This window comes from Lygodium microphyllum, chromosome 13, assembly GCF_053477565.2.
Source record: "Lygodium microphyllum isolate KBCC chromosome 13, Lygodium_microphyllum_v1.1.10, whole genome shotgun sequence".
Lineage (NCBI taxonomy): Eukaryota > Viridiplantae > Streptophyta > Polypodiopsida > Schizaeales > Lygodiaceae > Lygodium > Lygodium microphyllum.
Window position 1 is genome coordinate 7,845,854 of NC_141147.1, and position 16,252 is coordinate 7,862,105.

Below are 16,252 nucleotides of genomic sequence, written 5' to 3' on the forward strand. Positions count from 1 at the left end.
CTAGGTCTCTTAGAGAAAGTCTTTTTGTAATCGTGCGAAGCAAGGATGCGTTTTCTTATAATCGTGTGTAGACAAAAGTTTACAAGTTTGGTGCATAAAAGAGATTGTTTGTATGTCTAGCACTTTGTATTACGGATTTTATAAATTACTTTTAGTTTAGGGTTTAATGTATGTGAGAGAGAGAGAGAGAGAGAGAGAGAGAGAGAGAGAGAGAGAGAGAGAGAGAGAGAGAGAGTTGTTTCTGTATATTACACAAAGCAAGCATATGTTTTCTTACAATTGTGTACATATGAGATTGTATGCGTATATGTGGTATTCTTTATTACAAATTTTATAAGTATTATAATGAGAGAGAGAAAGGCACAAGAAGCTAAGAGAAAATAAAATAGAACAAAAAGATAAAGATAAAGAGAATTGGTGGGAGGAGAGAGAGAGAGAGGAATCCAATTAGAAACAGAGGCAAAAGAGGAAAGAGAATAAGAAGAAATCGATTATTGAGTGAAGTTAACGGGTAGCTTATGTGAAACTCCCACAAAATAATTTGTTGTTCTTTGCATATGCAAATCACTAGTATAGCTTACATGCACTTACTTAAAAAAAGAAAAAAGAAAACTAGGTCTTTTCGAAAGAGCGGGACCAAAGATAACAATGTGTAAAGTCACAACAAAGATAACCGGAAAAATTGAAAATAACCGTAACAGTGAAGAGACACTGATGTACGTGGTAATGTCACTCCCATGCAAGAACGTGCCATGTTTTCTTTCATTCTTCAATTCTCAGTTCTACCCAGGAAGCACACAAGCCATAGGTATGTTTTTCCAGAACGGCTTCTCGGAGGCACGATGGGGCCTGGAGCCTCTGTGTAGTGCGGGGCAGCAGACGAGGTGGAGCAAATGCAGGCTCGCGGGGACCTCCTCCTGTGGCATTTGCAATACATTGTATCGTTGCGCCGTTGACCTTATCGTTGAAGAGAACTCGATTAGCTGCCGCCATCGCTGTGGCGTGGCACAGCCCCAGGGTTTGTACAGAGGGGGGAGGGGAGCCTGTGCCGGCCCTGAGCTGATCTGACTACATCGTGAATCGAGGGATTCTCTGGAGTTTGATGCATAACCCGACGCAGGGCGTCAAGCTATGTAGCAGATCTTATTCGTTAACCATGGGCCAGGCTACCGCAGGGCAACACAGTACCAGGGACAGGAAGTCCTTCCATTATCCTTCGGATGATTGCTGGAAAGACAGAAGCCCTCGTACAGCGTCAAGGGACCTGGCATTTGCAGGAGAAGATGATCACCCCCTCGAGCGGGAAGTGTCTCAGAATCTTGTGGAGATGATGCCTCTTGTCCAGCCACTCACTGTCAGTCGCAAGCCCCCATTGGCATCTGTTTTGCACTGAAGTACATATTCTAGAGAGTCGTCTTTCAACATGGTTTCGCTCGTGATTGTTTGTTTCTTCCTTCTTGTTCCCAGGACCAGCAACATAACAGAACGTTTTCACGACATGCTTCATTTTTCTATAGTTCTATCCCTGCACGGGAAACACGTCCACTAAAAAAGGTCAGTACTCCTACGGTTCTCTCACCTGAGGGCAGGGTATGGGAACGTCAAATCTTTGCTACATCCAAATTTTGACTTCACATGAAATATTTTTAATTGTAAATGATGGATCCTCCTTCCTATCCTGTATAGGCATGCCAAATGGTTGTGATACTTGAGACAGAGATGCTTACTGATGCACAGAAGCATCTCTTCTAGTTGAATTGCCATGTTGCCAGCTTGAATGAAGTCTTTATGGTAGTGATTTAGGTCTTCACCAATGGAACTAGCTTTGCTTGCAGTGGAGACAAAGGTATTTAGTGATGCACAAAAGCAGCAGTTCTAGCTGAATTGCCTTGTTGCCAGCTAAATTGAAAACTTTATGGTATCCACCATTGGAACTAGCTTGTTTGTGCTTGGATGGTATTTTGCTGCAGAAAAAAAGAAGCTCAATCAGTAACAAAGAAGTCTTTGTATCTTGTGAATATATAGAAAGCTTTCAATGTCCAACTGTATTGACTATATTGCCTTCATCCTTGCTTTCACAGAGTGCCATCACTAGCTGATATTTGAGTTTGCCGTGTTCTCTCATTTTTGGAGGTGTGTGATCTTATAGACATTGTGTTATCCAATTGCAAATTTCTCGTAGGTAGCTAGCTACATTATTACAGATGCAACAATGGCAGATTATTGGAGCTGATAGGCCAGTGAACGAAAACTGAGCCAATTGAAGTCAACTTCTAAGAAATCTAAATATCAACCACTTTTAAACTTCTTGTTGTTTGTTCATGCCAGTGAATGTGAAAATGCAGTAGAAAACAGATGCCAGAAACAGGAGGACTATCATACAACGCAATGCTGAAGACTTGGGTTTGGACATTGGCAGATACTGAAATTCCATGAGGGATTGGTTAGGAACCAATGCAGCAAACAGGAACTTCTTACAAAGGGGTGAAACTGAGGTGACTTATGAAATACTGAGTAAACACAAGGACAATCGCTCCCCCAAGCATATGCTCATACAACATCTCTTCACCTGGATGGACTTTGGATTATCTATCTATAGACTAGTATGATTTCGGCAATGGGCTTGTCACACCATGACATGTAGTCTTTGTAGCATGGCTTGAAAGTTGAGTGAAGAGAGCTTGGGAGCTTGAGGTAGAGAGAATGTGTGACTTTTGAGAGCTTGAAGACTCATTAGTATATGGAATATTAAATAATATGTGAGAGAGAGAACTTCCAAGCAGTGACAAGGTGAAAAAGTTACATCAAACATAATACAATTCATTACTTGTGAAGGTTTAGGAAACAGAGCGGTCCTCTCAAGAAGCTTAAGATTGCAATGACAAAACACTGAACACTTCAATTGGGTTGTTGTATGTTTGTTTCTCTTCTTGGTGTGGAAGAGAATCCATATGCTCTAGTTTCTCTTGATAGGCCTTGAATTACAATCTTGTGAGAGGACATGAATGACAATACAGTCCTATTCAAATTTAAAAGATCGAGGTAGGGTAATAGGCAAGTCGCAAAATTAACATTTAAGTAGACAATAGATTATAGAACCTAGGTTGCATAATGCATTAGATTATTAAAACATAAAAGTAATAACTTATACCAAAGTAGGAGCACGATGTTAGAGGATTTTTTGTCTATATTATGAAAGTATCTGACAAGTTGCATATTAAAATTTTCCATGGTTTACATGTGGAATAGTAAAAGGCAAGATTTGCTAGTTATTTTCTCACTGCAATTGCTTGCCAATGCATGAAAAAACATGTGTGAGTATGCCAAGATTGAGATTAGGTGGAATGTTCGAGTTGAGTCACATAAGTCGAGAAGGGAAAGTTTGTGTGTATATAGCCTAAGTTAATGATGCAAGTGACTTATTTTAAGGCTTCTCCATTGAGATAGCAAGGTCAACATGTGCGGACATTGATGATGGATTGCATGGCTAGATGGGTCCGCACATCTACACTTAGCATGTCAGTGGTCATTATGATCCTTACATAGCCACTGAATTATCATTTATTATATTTAGTTTATTGCACCTACTTACAGCTGGTATAGTTATAGTGCTAGTCGATTAATATAGTTAGTTATGCACTATTTGACTTAGTAGACCACTTTCCTTTATGTTGTGTCTTATCTATACTTTATGTATATTGTATTATGTGTGGAAGAAGAAGAAAAAACCAACAAGAGAACGTTTTGGCCTCCATCTCTCTTCTTGCGTTCTTGAGCGAGCTTTCTCTTGTGTGTATAATGTGTGTTTGGCGTAGTAGCTTAAGGAAGTCCCCTTCACTATGTGATTCTTAACATGGTATTAGAGTAGTGCCATTGAGAGAGGCTCGTTTTTAAGGTTGAAGTGAAGGAGAAGAAGCAAAGATTTAAGTAAGTAAGCAATAAGTAAGAAGCTTTCCCATTCTTTCACTCTTTTTCTTGGATAGTACCTATGGAGGCACTAGAAGCAGGGCAGAGTGAAATTCTCAGATTGCTGTGAGATTTGTATGCGAGCAGAGCACTATATATTCTGCAGATAAGCTCTTTTGGGCTTGCTGTAGGTTTTTTGGCTATCCGAGGCAATTTCAGGTCCTATTTTAGACACATAAGGTTGTAGATAACAGTTTCAAGGTATATTGTAATTTCAGTTGTGTTAGTTGAAAGTGGGTATATAAGTCAGATTTTAAATCTATACTTTTTGAGATGTTTGCCAAGAAGTAATGATAAGTTTTATCTACAAATAAGTTGTAGATTACATGTACTATTGGAGAGCAGTCACTTAGTGAAAAAGTCTACCCGGTGTATTATTGTGTACTTATTGGGAAATGTTGTAGAAGACTTGCTTGCTGTTTTGTATCATTTTAATGATAATGACAGAGAATAGTGAAAATCCCATCATTGAGAAGCTGGACAAGAATAACTACCCATTGGAAAGAATGGAATGCAAATGATAAAAATGTGATGTATTGGCTATTTGCAGTCATTGATAATATGATATTGGGGTATATCAGGAATGCAGAAACTTCACATGTAGCTTGGATAAATTTTAAGAACATATTTTCAGTAAATACAAAGGCACGGAAGATTCAACTTAAGTAAGAGTTGAATACTTTGAAAAAATAGAAAATGTTCATCAATGAGTATGTTTTGAAGGCGAGGAGTATTGCAAATGCTTTGGTAGTGATTGATGTAATATTTAATGATGATGATTTGGTTTCATCTACTTTGGGTGGTCTTAATAATGAAAAGTCTTAAAAATCATTTGTCGCTTCTGTATATGTACAGAATGCATTTTTAGATTTTGATGAGTTAATCTCTCTCATGATTATTAAAGAGATCAACATGCAGAGTGACTCATTTGAAAGAAATGATGAATAGGTCCAAGCTTTTTACTCAAGTTCAAGAAGGAAACGTGGTAGATCCTCTTTAAGAGGCCGTGGTATGGGATGTGTTGGTGATAGCCAGCAATATAGGTTAAATCAATAATTTAGTGAAATGTAGGTTTGGGAAGGCCGTGGAAACTTTAGAGACAAGGGGAGCTCTAGAGGAAAAAGTGGATGGTAGAACAGAGGTTTTGAAAATTCGGCTATTGTTTGCCATTATTATGGCAAAATAGGTTGTATTGCAACCCATTGTTATGCTAAGGAGGATGATATCCATAGTGGTAAATTGTAGTAAGGAAACTATGCATCGTCTTTACGATAGAATGAAGACAAAAATGAGCGTTTGTTTATTATGCAACATATGATGAATGTAGTTATAGAAAATGAGACACATAATGATGTATGATATATTAATCTAGGTGCATCTAATCATAAGACCAGTCATGTTGAATGGTTTGGAGAGATGAAGGATGTACAACATCTAGGTTATGTGCAAATGGGTGATGATTCATACCATCGAATTTTACACATTAGAAACGTTTTCTTGTCCTTGCATAATGGCCAGACAAAGAGTTTGTTAGATGTATTACATGTGCTATCAATCACAAAGAATTTAGTGTCTATTGACCAAATGATAGAGCAAGGGTTATAGGTTAGATTTAATGCAAAATGTTGTTTTGTAGAAGACTTTAATGATAAGTGCATGTTGGTTGCAAAAGAAAGTAGAGTTGGCCATATGTTTACTTTAGATGCAGTAATTCTTGCTATGAATGTTGCTATGTATGCTAAAGGAAAAGAAGCGATCGTAGACATTGAAATATGGCATAAACATATTGGATATGCAAATGTGCAAAGGCTGAAATTAATGGAGTTCAAAGAATTAGTTACAGGGTTGCCTGCTTTTAGAGTTACAGAATTTTATAGAGTATGTGAAGCATGTTAGTTTGGTAAGTAGATAAGACAACCTTTTTCGCATGACAGAGATGTTAGCATAAATATACTTGATGTTGTGCATACAGATGTTTGGGGGCCTACATAGAATGTATCTCTTGGTGGCAGCAAATACGTCACGTTTATTGATGATTGTTCAAGGAAGCTGTGGGAGTGTATTTCATGAAAGAAAAGAGTGATGTATTTGAGCACTTCAAAACTTTCAAGGCTGTTGTTGAAACGAAAACATGTTTGAAAGTTAGGTGCTTGAGATTAGATGGATGGGGAGAGTACCTATCTCTAATGAGTTTAGTATCTTCTTGAGGTCTTATGGAATAAAGAGACAATTTACTTGCAGGTATATCTCATAGCAAAATGGGGTTGTAGAAAGAAAAAATAGGCATATTGCAGAAGTTGCACGGGCATTGATGACTGAATAAAATATGCCAAAATATTTTTGGTTTAAAGTTGTTTATACTATTGTCTATATTATGAACAGAATTCCCATAGTTGCAGTTCATGAGATAACTCTTGAAGAATGCTTTATAGGCAAGAAGCTTGATGTGTTAGATGAGGTGCGAAAGAAGCTTTATTCAAAGGTTAAAAAATGTATTTTTATTGAATACTCTTTAGAGCAAAAATGATATCGTTGTTATAATCCTGTCACAAGTGAGTTCAGAGTGAACAAGGATGTTATTTTTGACGAGATGAACAGTTGGTATGCATCTAGTGGTGATGCATTGGATGATGACGATGATCGTGTTAGTTACGTGCAGAAAGAAAAGCAACAATCACAGAGCTAGTGGACTAGAAACATCATCTGCTACTATATCTACTGTTAGCCCCTGGTTTGGGAGACTAAGGAGTAGCCGCATATCTTCAAATGGATCGGCAAGCATTGCAGTTACAGACAAAGAGAAGAAGAAAGTGTCACATGGTAATGATGCATCTTCTAATCATTTAGCATTTGATGGAGATTCTAGTAGTTTAGAGAGTTTGGATAATGAGCTTGGTATTCCTTTAATCAAGACACCAGGTACTAGGTATACAGAGAGTATATGGTAATGTAAAGGCTCCACTGAGTGATCTAATGATATGCAAGTCTAGCAAGGTCAAATACCTTGTTAAAAGATTTGGATTTGAAGGCTATACAACTCACCATTTTGCTTATATGGTAAAGGTAGTTAAGGATGTTGAGCTCAGTTGATGGCTACATTAGAAGCCAATAAGACTTGGGATTTGGTACCCTTGCCTAAGGGCAAGAAAGCTATTGTTTGTATGTGGGTCTACAAAATCAAGCATAATACAGATGGTTCGGTTAGCACGTATAAGGCTAGGCTAGTTGCAAAAGGATATACTTAAACACATGGCATAGATTATGAAGAGATATTTAGCCCAATTGCTAGGAATGACAATTGTTAGATATGTGATTGCTTTGGTAGCAGCCAAAGGTTGGAATTTGTAGCAAATGGATGTCAAGAATGCATTCTTGCGTGGTGAATTGCAAGAAGAGGTATGTATATGGAGCAGCTAGCAGGTTGTGAGGATTTAGAGCATTTCACATATGTGTACATGCTAAAGAAAGCGCTCTATGGGTTGAAGCAAGCACCTAGAGTATGGTCTGACAAGATCGGAGAGTATCTCATCAACATTGGCTTTTACGTTTCTAATGCTAATCACTCACTTTATGTGAGAAAGAGAGATGCTGGCTTGGCCATCATAGTCATCTATGTGGATGACTTGATTATTATAGGTGACAGTGATAGTGGGATTATTGAAGTTGACTTTTTGAAGAAGAAGTTTGAGATTAAGGATTTGGATGAGTTGAGATACTTTCTTGGTATCGAGATAATCAAATGTGATGATGGTATTTGGGTGAGAAGTGTTAGAGTGCAGCAATGCGGAAGCGTAGGACCAAGACTGAGAGAGAGTGAACACAAAGAGGAGAGAGGAGAGTGAAATGTAGAAAATATGCAATGCAGTATGCCGTATAGGAGTGCAGAAAAATATACACGGGTGTAGAGAAAATATTTGTGTATATCCTCCTCTACGATGTCACCCCACGTCCACACCTCGAGGACAGCAAAGCTTGATCACAATCTGATATCTACGAACTACAGAGAGTACTTGTGAATGACTGAGAGTGTGCCACAAATTGACTATAAATAGCCAATGAAAAAATAGTGCCCAGCACCAAGTCGGCTGTAGTAAATGCAGCCGACTGCATAAAATAATGCTGAAAAGCTGTCTGACTGATCAATCTGTTTCCACGTGGCATCTGCAGCAGCTGACGTGGCTCCTACTCGACTGACGTGGCACCTGCTCTGCTGACGTGGCACTCTGGCCGTACTATTCTGCACACTGCTGTCTAGGAAATGACTCTCTAACACCCCCTCTCAGATCCTGGACATGTCAAACTGAGGGATTTGGCATGTCTCCGAAGAAGAGCCTGGGGAAGCGCCTTTGTGAACAAATCTACAAGATTATCCTCCGTCTTATAGTACTCTACATCAATGGTCCCATCCAGAAGCTTCTCCCGAATGAAGTGATACTGGATCTCAATGTGCTTCGTTCAGGCATGGAATATAGGATTCTGTACCAAGGCAGTACAACTCTCATTGTCACACTGCAGAAGAGTAGGACGAGTCTGGGGGAAGCCAAGCTTCTTCAACAAGCTCCGAAGCCCACAACCTTGCGTGTGGTGGAAGACGGGGCCCGATACTCAGCCTCAGTAGAAGAAAGGGCTACTGTGGGCTGCTTCTTGCTACTCCAAGAGATAACACTTGTACCCTAGGTAAACAGTAGCCTGTAGTAGACCTGCGGTGGTCCACATCGCCAGCCCAATCCGAGTCGCTCCAACCTGTAAGAACAAGATCTGAAGCATTTGTACTGACGGGATACAAAAGCCCTAAGTTAGAGGTCCCCCTTAAATACCGAAAAATCCTTAGGGCAGCCTGCCAATGCCCCTGTTTGGGTTCACTCATGAACCCTACCAAAAGACCCACATCAAAACAAAGATCAACACGAGTGTTGAGTAGCCAAATCAAGGATCCAATCAATTGACAGTAGCGGGAAGCATTCGTCAAGGGAGAATCTGAGTGTGAAGTGGCCTTCCAGTTCGAATTCATAGGACTTAGGAGTAGAAATGGTCCGACAAGTCTCCATCTCAAAAGTCACCAAGAGCTCTTGAATGTATCTCTGCCGAGAGATGAAAATTCCCCTTTGAGATTGATAAATCTCGTGATCCAAGAAGAAATGAAGAAGCCCCAAATCCGTCATCTCGAATGTCTGATGTAAAGCTGTCTTGGTCTCTTGGACCTTTTGTGCATGATCCTCTGTCAGAATCAAATCATCAATATACTACATTGCAGATTTTTTGCGTTTCACTATCTCCTTCTCTCTCTCTCTCTCTCTCTCTCTCTCTCTTTTCTCTCTGTGTTCACTCTCTCAATCTTGGTCCTATGCTTCTTGCATCGCTGCACTCTTTGGAAGTGTGCATATAAAGCTGTGGATTGGCCTTGGAGCGCTAATATCCCAACATTGATTGAAGAAACGAGTTAATTTTCTTGTTCCATGCACGCAGAGCTTGCTTGAGGCCATACAAGGCCTTCTTCAACCTGTAAACTTTCCCATTCGAGGATCCAAAGCCAGGAGGCTGCTCTACATAGATCTCCTCCTGCAAGTCACAATTGAGAAAGGCCGACTTTACATCTAGCTAATAGACAGGCCATCTCCTATGGCCAACAAAGGCAAGAATAGCTTGAATAGTCACCATACAAGCAGTGGAGGCAAAAGTATCATGGAAGTCAATGGCTAGGCGTGATCAAAACCTTTAGCAACAAGGCGAGCCTTGTGCTTGTCCAAAGAACCATCGCTAAGATACTTGGTCTTGAAGACCCACTTGACACCAATCACCTTCTTGTGAGAGGGACGAGCCACAAGGTACCAAGTGCCATTTCTCAATAGCCCCTAACTCGGCTTCCATAGCCTTTCACCAATGGTTAGTACAAAGCGTCCTTCACTGAAGTGGGCTCTCGACATCTTGCATAACACGAGTCATTAAAGAGCAAACAAGCTTCGTAGAATGTGCCTGATTCCTCCGTGACCTCCGCGGTTCATCCTGTGGTTTCCACTCCTTAGGGACCCCCTCGATCCCTGAATCTCGGAGTGTGTCACGGGCCCAACGAGGAGGAGGTCGGACCTCTCCTTGTTGCTCCTTGTCTGCTGAAGGCTCGGGTACATCCACCGGCGGAAGCTCCACTGGGGTGACCGGTGGAAGGGAAGACTTTGAATCAAAAGAAGAATCGCCATCAAAAGGCTTTGGCTCTAAAGAAATTGTCTTGGGAGCTCAACTCTCCCCCGGATCTCCAAGGATGGGGTGCTCCTCACCCCTCTCTGTGGCCGGAACTTCCATGAACTACACATCTCAGCTCATGTAGACATCCCGCTTGACGGGATCAAATAGACAATAACCTTGGGATTGGGAGTTGTAGCCAATAAAAAATTGTCTTCAGGAAGTCGCCTCAAACTTGTCACGTTGCGTCTTCGGAATGTGCACATAGGCGTCACACCCAAAGATCCTGAAATAAGAGACATCAAGCTTAGTCCCAAAGTAAGCCTCAAAAGGTGTCATCCTGTCAACGGCCAAAGTGGGAGATCAATTGAGGATGTGAATTGCGGTAGCCATTGCCTCGGCCCATAGAAACTGAGGTGTCTGTCGGTGCTCCATGGTGTGCATCATCTCGATCACACTTTGGTTCTTTTGCTCCAAAATGTCATTCTCTTGAGGAGTGTTGGTGTTAGCAAACTCTTGGTGAATGCCCCTACACAAAAACGAGCAAACTCATTAGACACAAATTCACCACCCTTGTCTGAGCGCAAGGTCTTTAGTTGCCGGCCAGATCGGTTCTCCTCAAAGAGAAGCCAATCCTTGAAGTGGGAGACAGCCTCCGACTTCAATGTCAAGAAATAGACCCATGTCATCCTGTTGTAGTCATCTACGATCAACATGAAGTACAAGCTCCCCTTCAAGGACTTGGTCCTCATTAGGCCATAACGATTCGTAGATACAAGCTCCATAGGTGAAGTAGACCGCCTCGAAGCTTTGTTGGGAATCGCATCCCGATGCAGTTTCCCACGAATGCAGGAGACACATGACTGATGGCTCACCACTATGTTTAGCAAACCTCGGACAAACGATCCTTGCGACGCCTTCCCAAGGTACTCATAGTTCAGGTGGCCAAACCGAGCATGCCATAGCTCGGACTGTGTTTGAGAAGTAAGAAGAAGAGAGATAAGAGCTGTAGAAGACTTCAATTTGTAGATGCCATTCTCCTCATACCCTGTAGAGAGAACCTTTCTCGATTCACGATCAAGGACTCGAACAACATCACTGTCAAACTCCACCAAGAGACTAAGAGAACAAATCTTATGGACCGAAAGCAAATGATACCCCAAGCCTAGTACATGCAACACCTTGGAAGTGTGGGTACCACCACGTCCATCTGGAATCTGTTGCATCTCACCTCGCGTAGCAATAGACATAGAAGAGCTGTCTCCAATGAGAATTCGCCCACGTGAAGGTTGCAAATGGGCAACACCAATGGGAGAAGGAGTCATATGCTGTGAGGCACCACTGTCCATGATCCACTCTCGAGCCTGGGGAGCTGTCATCGTAGCATCAAAAGGCTTTGGTGTAAAGTCCTCAATGACTTCTAAGTGTAGAAAAGCAGCTGATGAGGGTGCAACCACCGCTCTAGAATCCTTTGTGTCCTTCTTCTTGGTGTCCTTTTTGTCTTTGTCGGGGCAATCCTTCTTCCAATGACTGGTCTTACAACAAATATGGCAAGTCGATTTCTTCTCCTTGTCCTTCTTGGATTTGTTGTCCTCCTTCTTCTTCTTTTGGTCCTTCCCCTTCTTTTGAGAGGCTTGACCAACCAAAGCCTTTGATTTGGAAGCATTCTGTCCCTTCAACTGTTCCTCTTAGTCCAAGACCATAGGAACCAACTCTTCCCACCGAAGAGTCGACTCCTGCCTTGATGCAATAAGAGCGGAATAAAAGGTACCAAATCGTGGCGGTAACTGGGATAACAAAGTGATCGCCATGTCTTCGGAGGAAATAGGCTTCCCCGCATTTTGAACCTGCATCTGAAGTTGCCGAAGCTTGTTGATGTGTTCCTGAAGCGAAGAAGACTTATTCATGCACAAGGTCCGCATCTGCACCTCCAAAGAAACCCTCGTCATCAGGGTCATCCGGTTATACATCTGGTCGAGCTCCAGCCATATCTCTCGAGCTACCGTCAAGTGCTCGATGTGAGCTATCACGGCTGTAGTGAAAGACAAAAAGAAAAGAACGAATCTTGGCATTCAGTTTGTCCCAATGAGATTGGGCCTTGGTCAACTCTCACATCATCACCCGCCAGATGCGGTAATTGCCACCATCAAGCTTCTGATCTGATGGAAGAGCTGGTAGGAGAGGCACCTTCCTGTCTATGATCTCCTGGAACTCCAAATTAGTCTTTGTAGACATGTTCACTTGCAATGCCTGCACAAATGCAAAATCAGCCCCCTCTGACTGTGTTAAGCCTGCTAGGGCTCTTTCCTCCACTTCCCAAACCTTCTTCAGCCGCCGGAGGCGATGAAAAGGTAAAATCTGTAGTGAAAGGCCTAAAACACAGCTTTCCTTCCCTCCGAACAGCAATGACTTGCAGAAAATTCACTAGTTGGACTTCTTTCCTGCACGTCTACACTTGCTTCAGCCTTGTTCCGATGCGCAACCCTCCCGCTCGCCCTCGAATGCTGAAAACGCAGCCTTGTGTCGCGCTGAAATATCCTCTTCAGGTAGGTTCTTCAATTAGTTAGTCCGATTTCACCGCTCTGATACCATGTCAGAGTAGTAAGCCACTTTCCTTTATGTTGTATCTTATCTATACTTTGTGTAGATTGCATTGTGTGTGGAAGAAGAAGAAGAAACTAGCAAGAGAACATTATGGCCTCTATCTCTCTTCTTGTATTCTTGAGTGAGCTTTCTTTTGTGTGTATGTTGTGTGTTTGGCATAGCAGCTCAAGCAATTCTCCCCCACTATGCAACTCTTGACATTCTCATGCCAAAACTTTAGGGAGGGGAATGTGAGGCTGGAAAAAGAGAAAAAAGTGGAGAAAAGAAAATAATGGCAGCAACAAGAAAAAATGTAACTAAGTTTTGGAGCTCTTGGAGAGGCATCCATAGCTTATGATAATGCTGAAACAAGAAAGAAACTCAATGGGAGTGGACCCAATGACATCTTGGGAGTTGCTTTATGCTTAGAAGTTGGATTTTGGATAGTGTATGCTACTGTAATAATAGTAACCAGTAGGGTATCTGCTGTTGTAAAGCATTCACAAGGTGATTCTAAGTCTTCCAGGGCATCTCCTTCATGCATATGATGCTCTACTGCTATTAGATCATTATTAGAATAAGATTCCATGGTTTTATGAAGGATTGGAGGAGCAAAGGCATGCATTTTCACTGCTGTAATAAGAGTAACCTGTTAACAGGGTATCTACTGTGACAAAGGCTTCTCAAGGTGTTACAAGGCCTTTAGAGGCATCTCCTTCATGCCTTTGGTGCTTTGGAGATGATGTAATGCTGTTAGGATAAGAGTATATGGTTTTATGAAGATTTGGGATAGCACAAGGATTCTTTTTCTTTGCTGTAATAAAACTGTCATTATAGGGCTGAAGCACTAATTCAGTCCCTATACAAGGTTTTAGCAGAATCTAATGTATATTGAAGCTTGACAGTATGCCTGATTGATAAGGCTGTCATGTATGGCATTGTTTGACAGTTTATGGATAGTTTTGGAGCCAAAATCATTTGAGTAAATGCAGGGCTATGTCACTGAACAGGATGCTCTTTGAGTCAAAGTCTCAAAGCTTGGGTTATGTGCTTGTACTTGAGTGCATGCAGTGATTGTAGCTGACAAACTCTGTCATACAAAGATTGAATCAAAGGATATTTTGAGGGTTCCTATCTTGATGTTCTGTGTTTCAACTTGATTCTATTCCTCTTTTTTCTTATTCTTTCTGATCTTAAATCTCTGTACCATTCTCCTCGTAACCCCCAGATTAAGGCCTTTGATAGTATATGCTCTAACATTGGTAAAATCAAGATGAAGGCCATCAGAAGGTTGCAAGATGGAAGACAATGCAAATAATACTCTCAGTTCACGATTCAGAGAGTTTGTGCAGACTTATGGCATGCATAAGAGGGCAAAGGAAACTATTAAGGCTTTGCAGAGTGTGGTTGCAGAAATTTGATGGCAAAAATGTTTTGCAGTGCTTGAAGGTTTATGTGGAGAAATTGGAATGGGCAAATGTAGCTATAGACGAGATACAACAATATTTTTATAAGGTTATGGCTCTTGAAATTCGTACACGGATAAATGCAATTCATGCGAGACATGGACATTCTTGGGCTGCTTTTAAATGAGCCTTAAAGAACAAATATTTCATTGAGGATATAGACAAGGTTACAAAGATGACTTTTTTGGAATGGGTTGCAAAGCTTGCAAAGGGGCATATTGCTTCTGAGTTATTGAGGGAGTTTGAAAAGTGTTATGATTAGTTGGATATTGTTGAGTACTTATCTTTAGGAACAGAAAAGATTATCTTATTCTTGCGGGCAATCAGCCCACCATTGCAAGGTGAGTTAGAAAAGCTTTTGGAAGATGATACTGTAGTGCAGGGACTGAAAACTAATTGGGCTGATGTACAAGCCACAGTGACAAAGTTTGTCAATAGGGAGAAAAGAAAAGAATTGCTAATTACACCCGGTATTGTTGCTAGTCCTTGGCAGATTGAGCCTGTTATCAGGGCTGATCGTGTTGCTAAGATACAGCTTGTTTTGAGGCAGCCGTTGGCTGTGCCTTCTGTTGCTTCATCTAGAGATGATAAAGGAATTGAAAGTTGGTGGAGAGACATTTCTCTTGCTTGTTGAAAGGAAATGTTTCATGCAGATGTTGGCTAAACATGGGAAAGCGTTTTCATTTTAGCTGACTAAAATAGATTGTGTGGACTCGAATATTGCGTCTCCAATGGTGATTTTCACAGTGCCACATGTGCCGTGGAATTTGAGGCCCATTGTGGTACGTAGAGCTTATTTGTCTAAGTTGATGAAACTCTTGAATAAGAAGATACGCATGAAGATATTGGAATCATCTTTGGCTCCATATTCTAATTGCTAGTTTATTGTATCCAAGAAAAATGGAGCATCGAGGTTCATTCAAGATATGCATGTTGAGAAGCCACTTCTTTAGTTTACACACTTCATTTAGGGTTTCACTCATGCATGTTGAGAAGCCACTTCTTTAGTTTACACACTTCATTTAGGGTTTCACTCTATTAGCCCCAAAAAAGGACTAGTATTCACATTCTGCTCACTTTTTCAGTGGGGAACCACACCGTGGTGCACTGTCCTAGATAGCTTATGCCTATAAATAGGCAATCACTTCATTCATTCTTCACCACCACGAACACCTACTTTAGTCATTTCTTACCTCTTTTCTTCCGTGCGCAACGGAAGAAGAACACGAACACAGAGGAGGGGAGAGAGAAAGCAGGGAATGAAGGAAGAAAATCTGCACTGATTGAAATGAATGCTGAATACACTGAAATGGACTGATCAGTCCCTGCACGCAGCCCGAAGCGTCAGTGAGGGCACCAGATCAGGCTGATGATGACGGTAGCACCGAAGACGGAGGAAGATGACGGAGTCGGAGTGTGCACCTGCCAAAGGAGGGAAGATGATAATACAACTGACTGGCAAGTGGGAAATGGCTATAAATAGCCAAAAAACCCAAAAACTAGCCGACTTGAAATTTGAGGCCATAAATATGTCCGACCAGCATTTAATGCTGATCCGACCAGCATTTAATGCTGGTAAAAATGCCAGGACTGCTCAGAAAAATCCCAGAAAGGGTGGACAATGTCCGGTAGGTGAGGCAAGCTGAAGAATGCAGAAACTGCCCCGGGAAATGCACATAAAATCCTGACTAGAGGAGAAAATGCAATAAACTGAGTGCTCTAGAATGAGCTACCTCCTCCGTCAAAACAAGTGATAGACAAGTCAGAGCTCCTAAAGTCCTCATCTGACTCAGATTGAGGCTCACAGGTAGGAGATGACAAGGCATGACAAACATGACTGCTAACACCCCCTCTCAGATCCTGGATGTGGCTGAAGGCCAAGGGAGAAACGGATCCTGGGGTGGCAAGAGGAATGCCAAGGTTGATGAAGTCCGTCGATGTAGACTGCTGCTAAAGGAGCTCCTCACGATCCTGGGAATCCCCCTCTAAAACACTAGGGGCCAGGGAATCCACAGCCGCATCACCGAGATCGTCCCCCTCTGAAAGGGATGGGGGGTATG

The 16,252-nt window shown here is 41.6% G+C and overlaps 1 protein-coding gene across 2 annotated transcripts in view; it reads left to right on the plus strand.

Annotated features, from left to right (window-relative positions):
- Window positions 1-754: 754 nt before the first annotated feature.
- LOC148026315 (uncharacterized) overlaps window positions 755-16,252 on the plus strand; it is a 68,227-nt gene continuing 52,729 nt past the window's right edge. The window contains exons 1-2 of one of the 2 annotated variants that reach the window (XM_087690428.1): window positions 755-1,354; window positions 1,468-1,554. In XM_087690428.1, the coding sequence (XP_087546554.1) occupies window positions 1,103-1,354; window positions 1,468-1,554 (339 nt within the window). In that variant the 5' untranslated portion in view covers window positions 755-1,102. The remainder of the gene's footprint in view (window positions 1,355-1,467; window positions 1,555-16,252) is intronic. The other variant, XM_087690427.1, reaches the window with a different exon arrangement.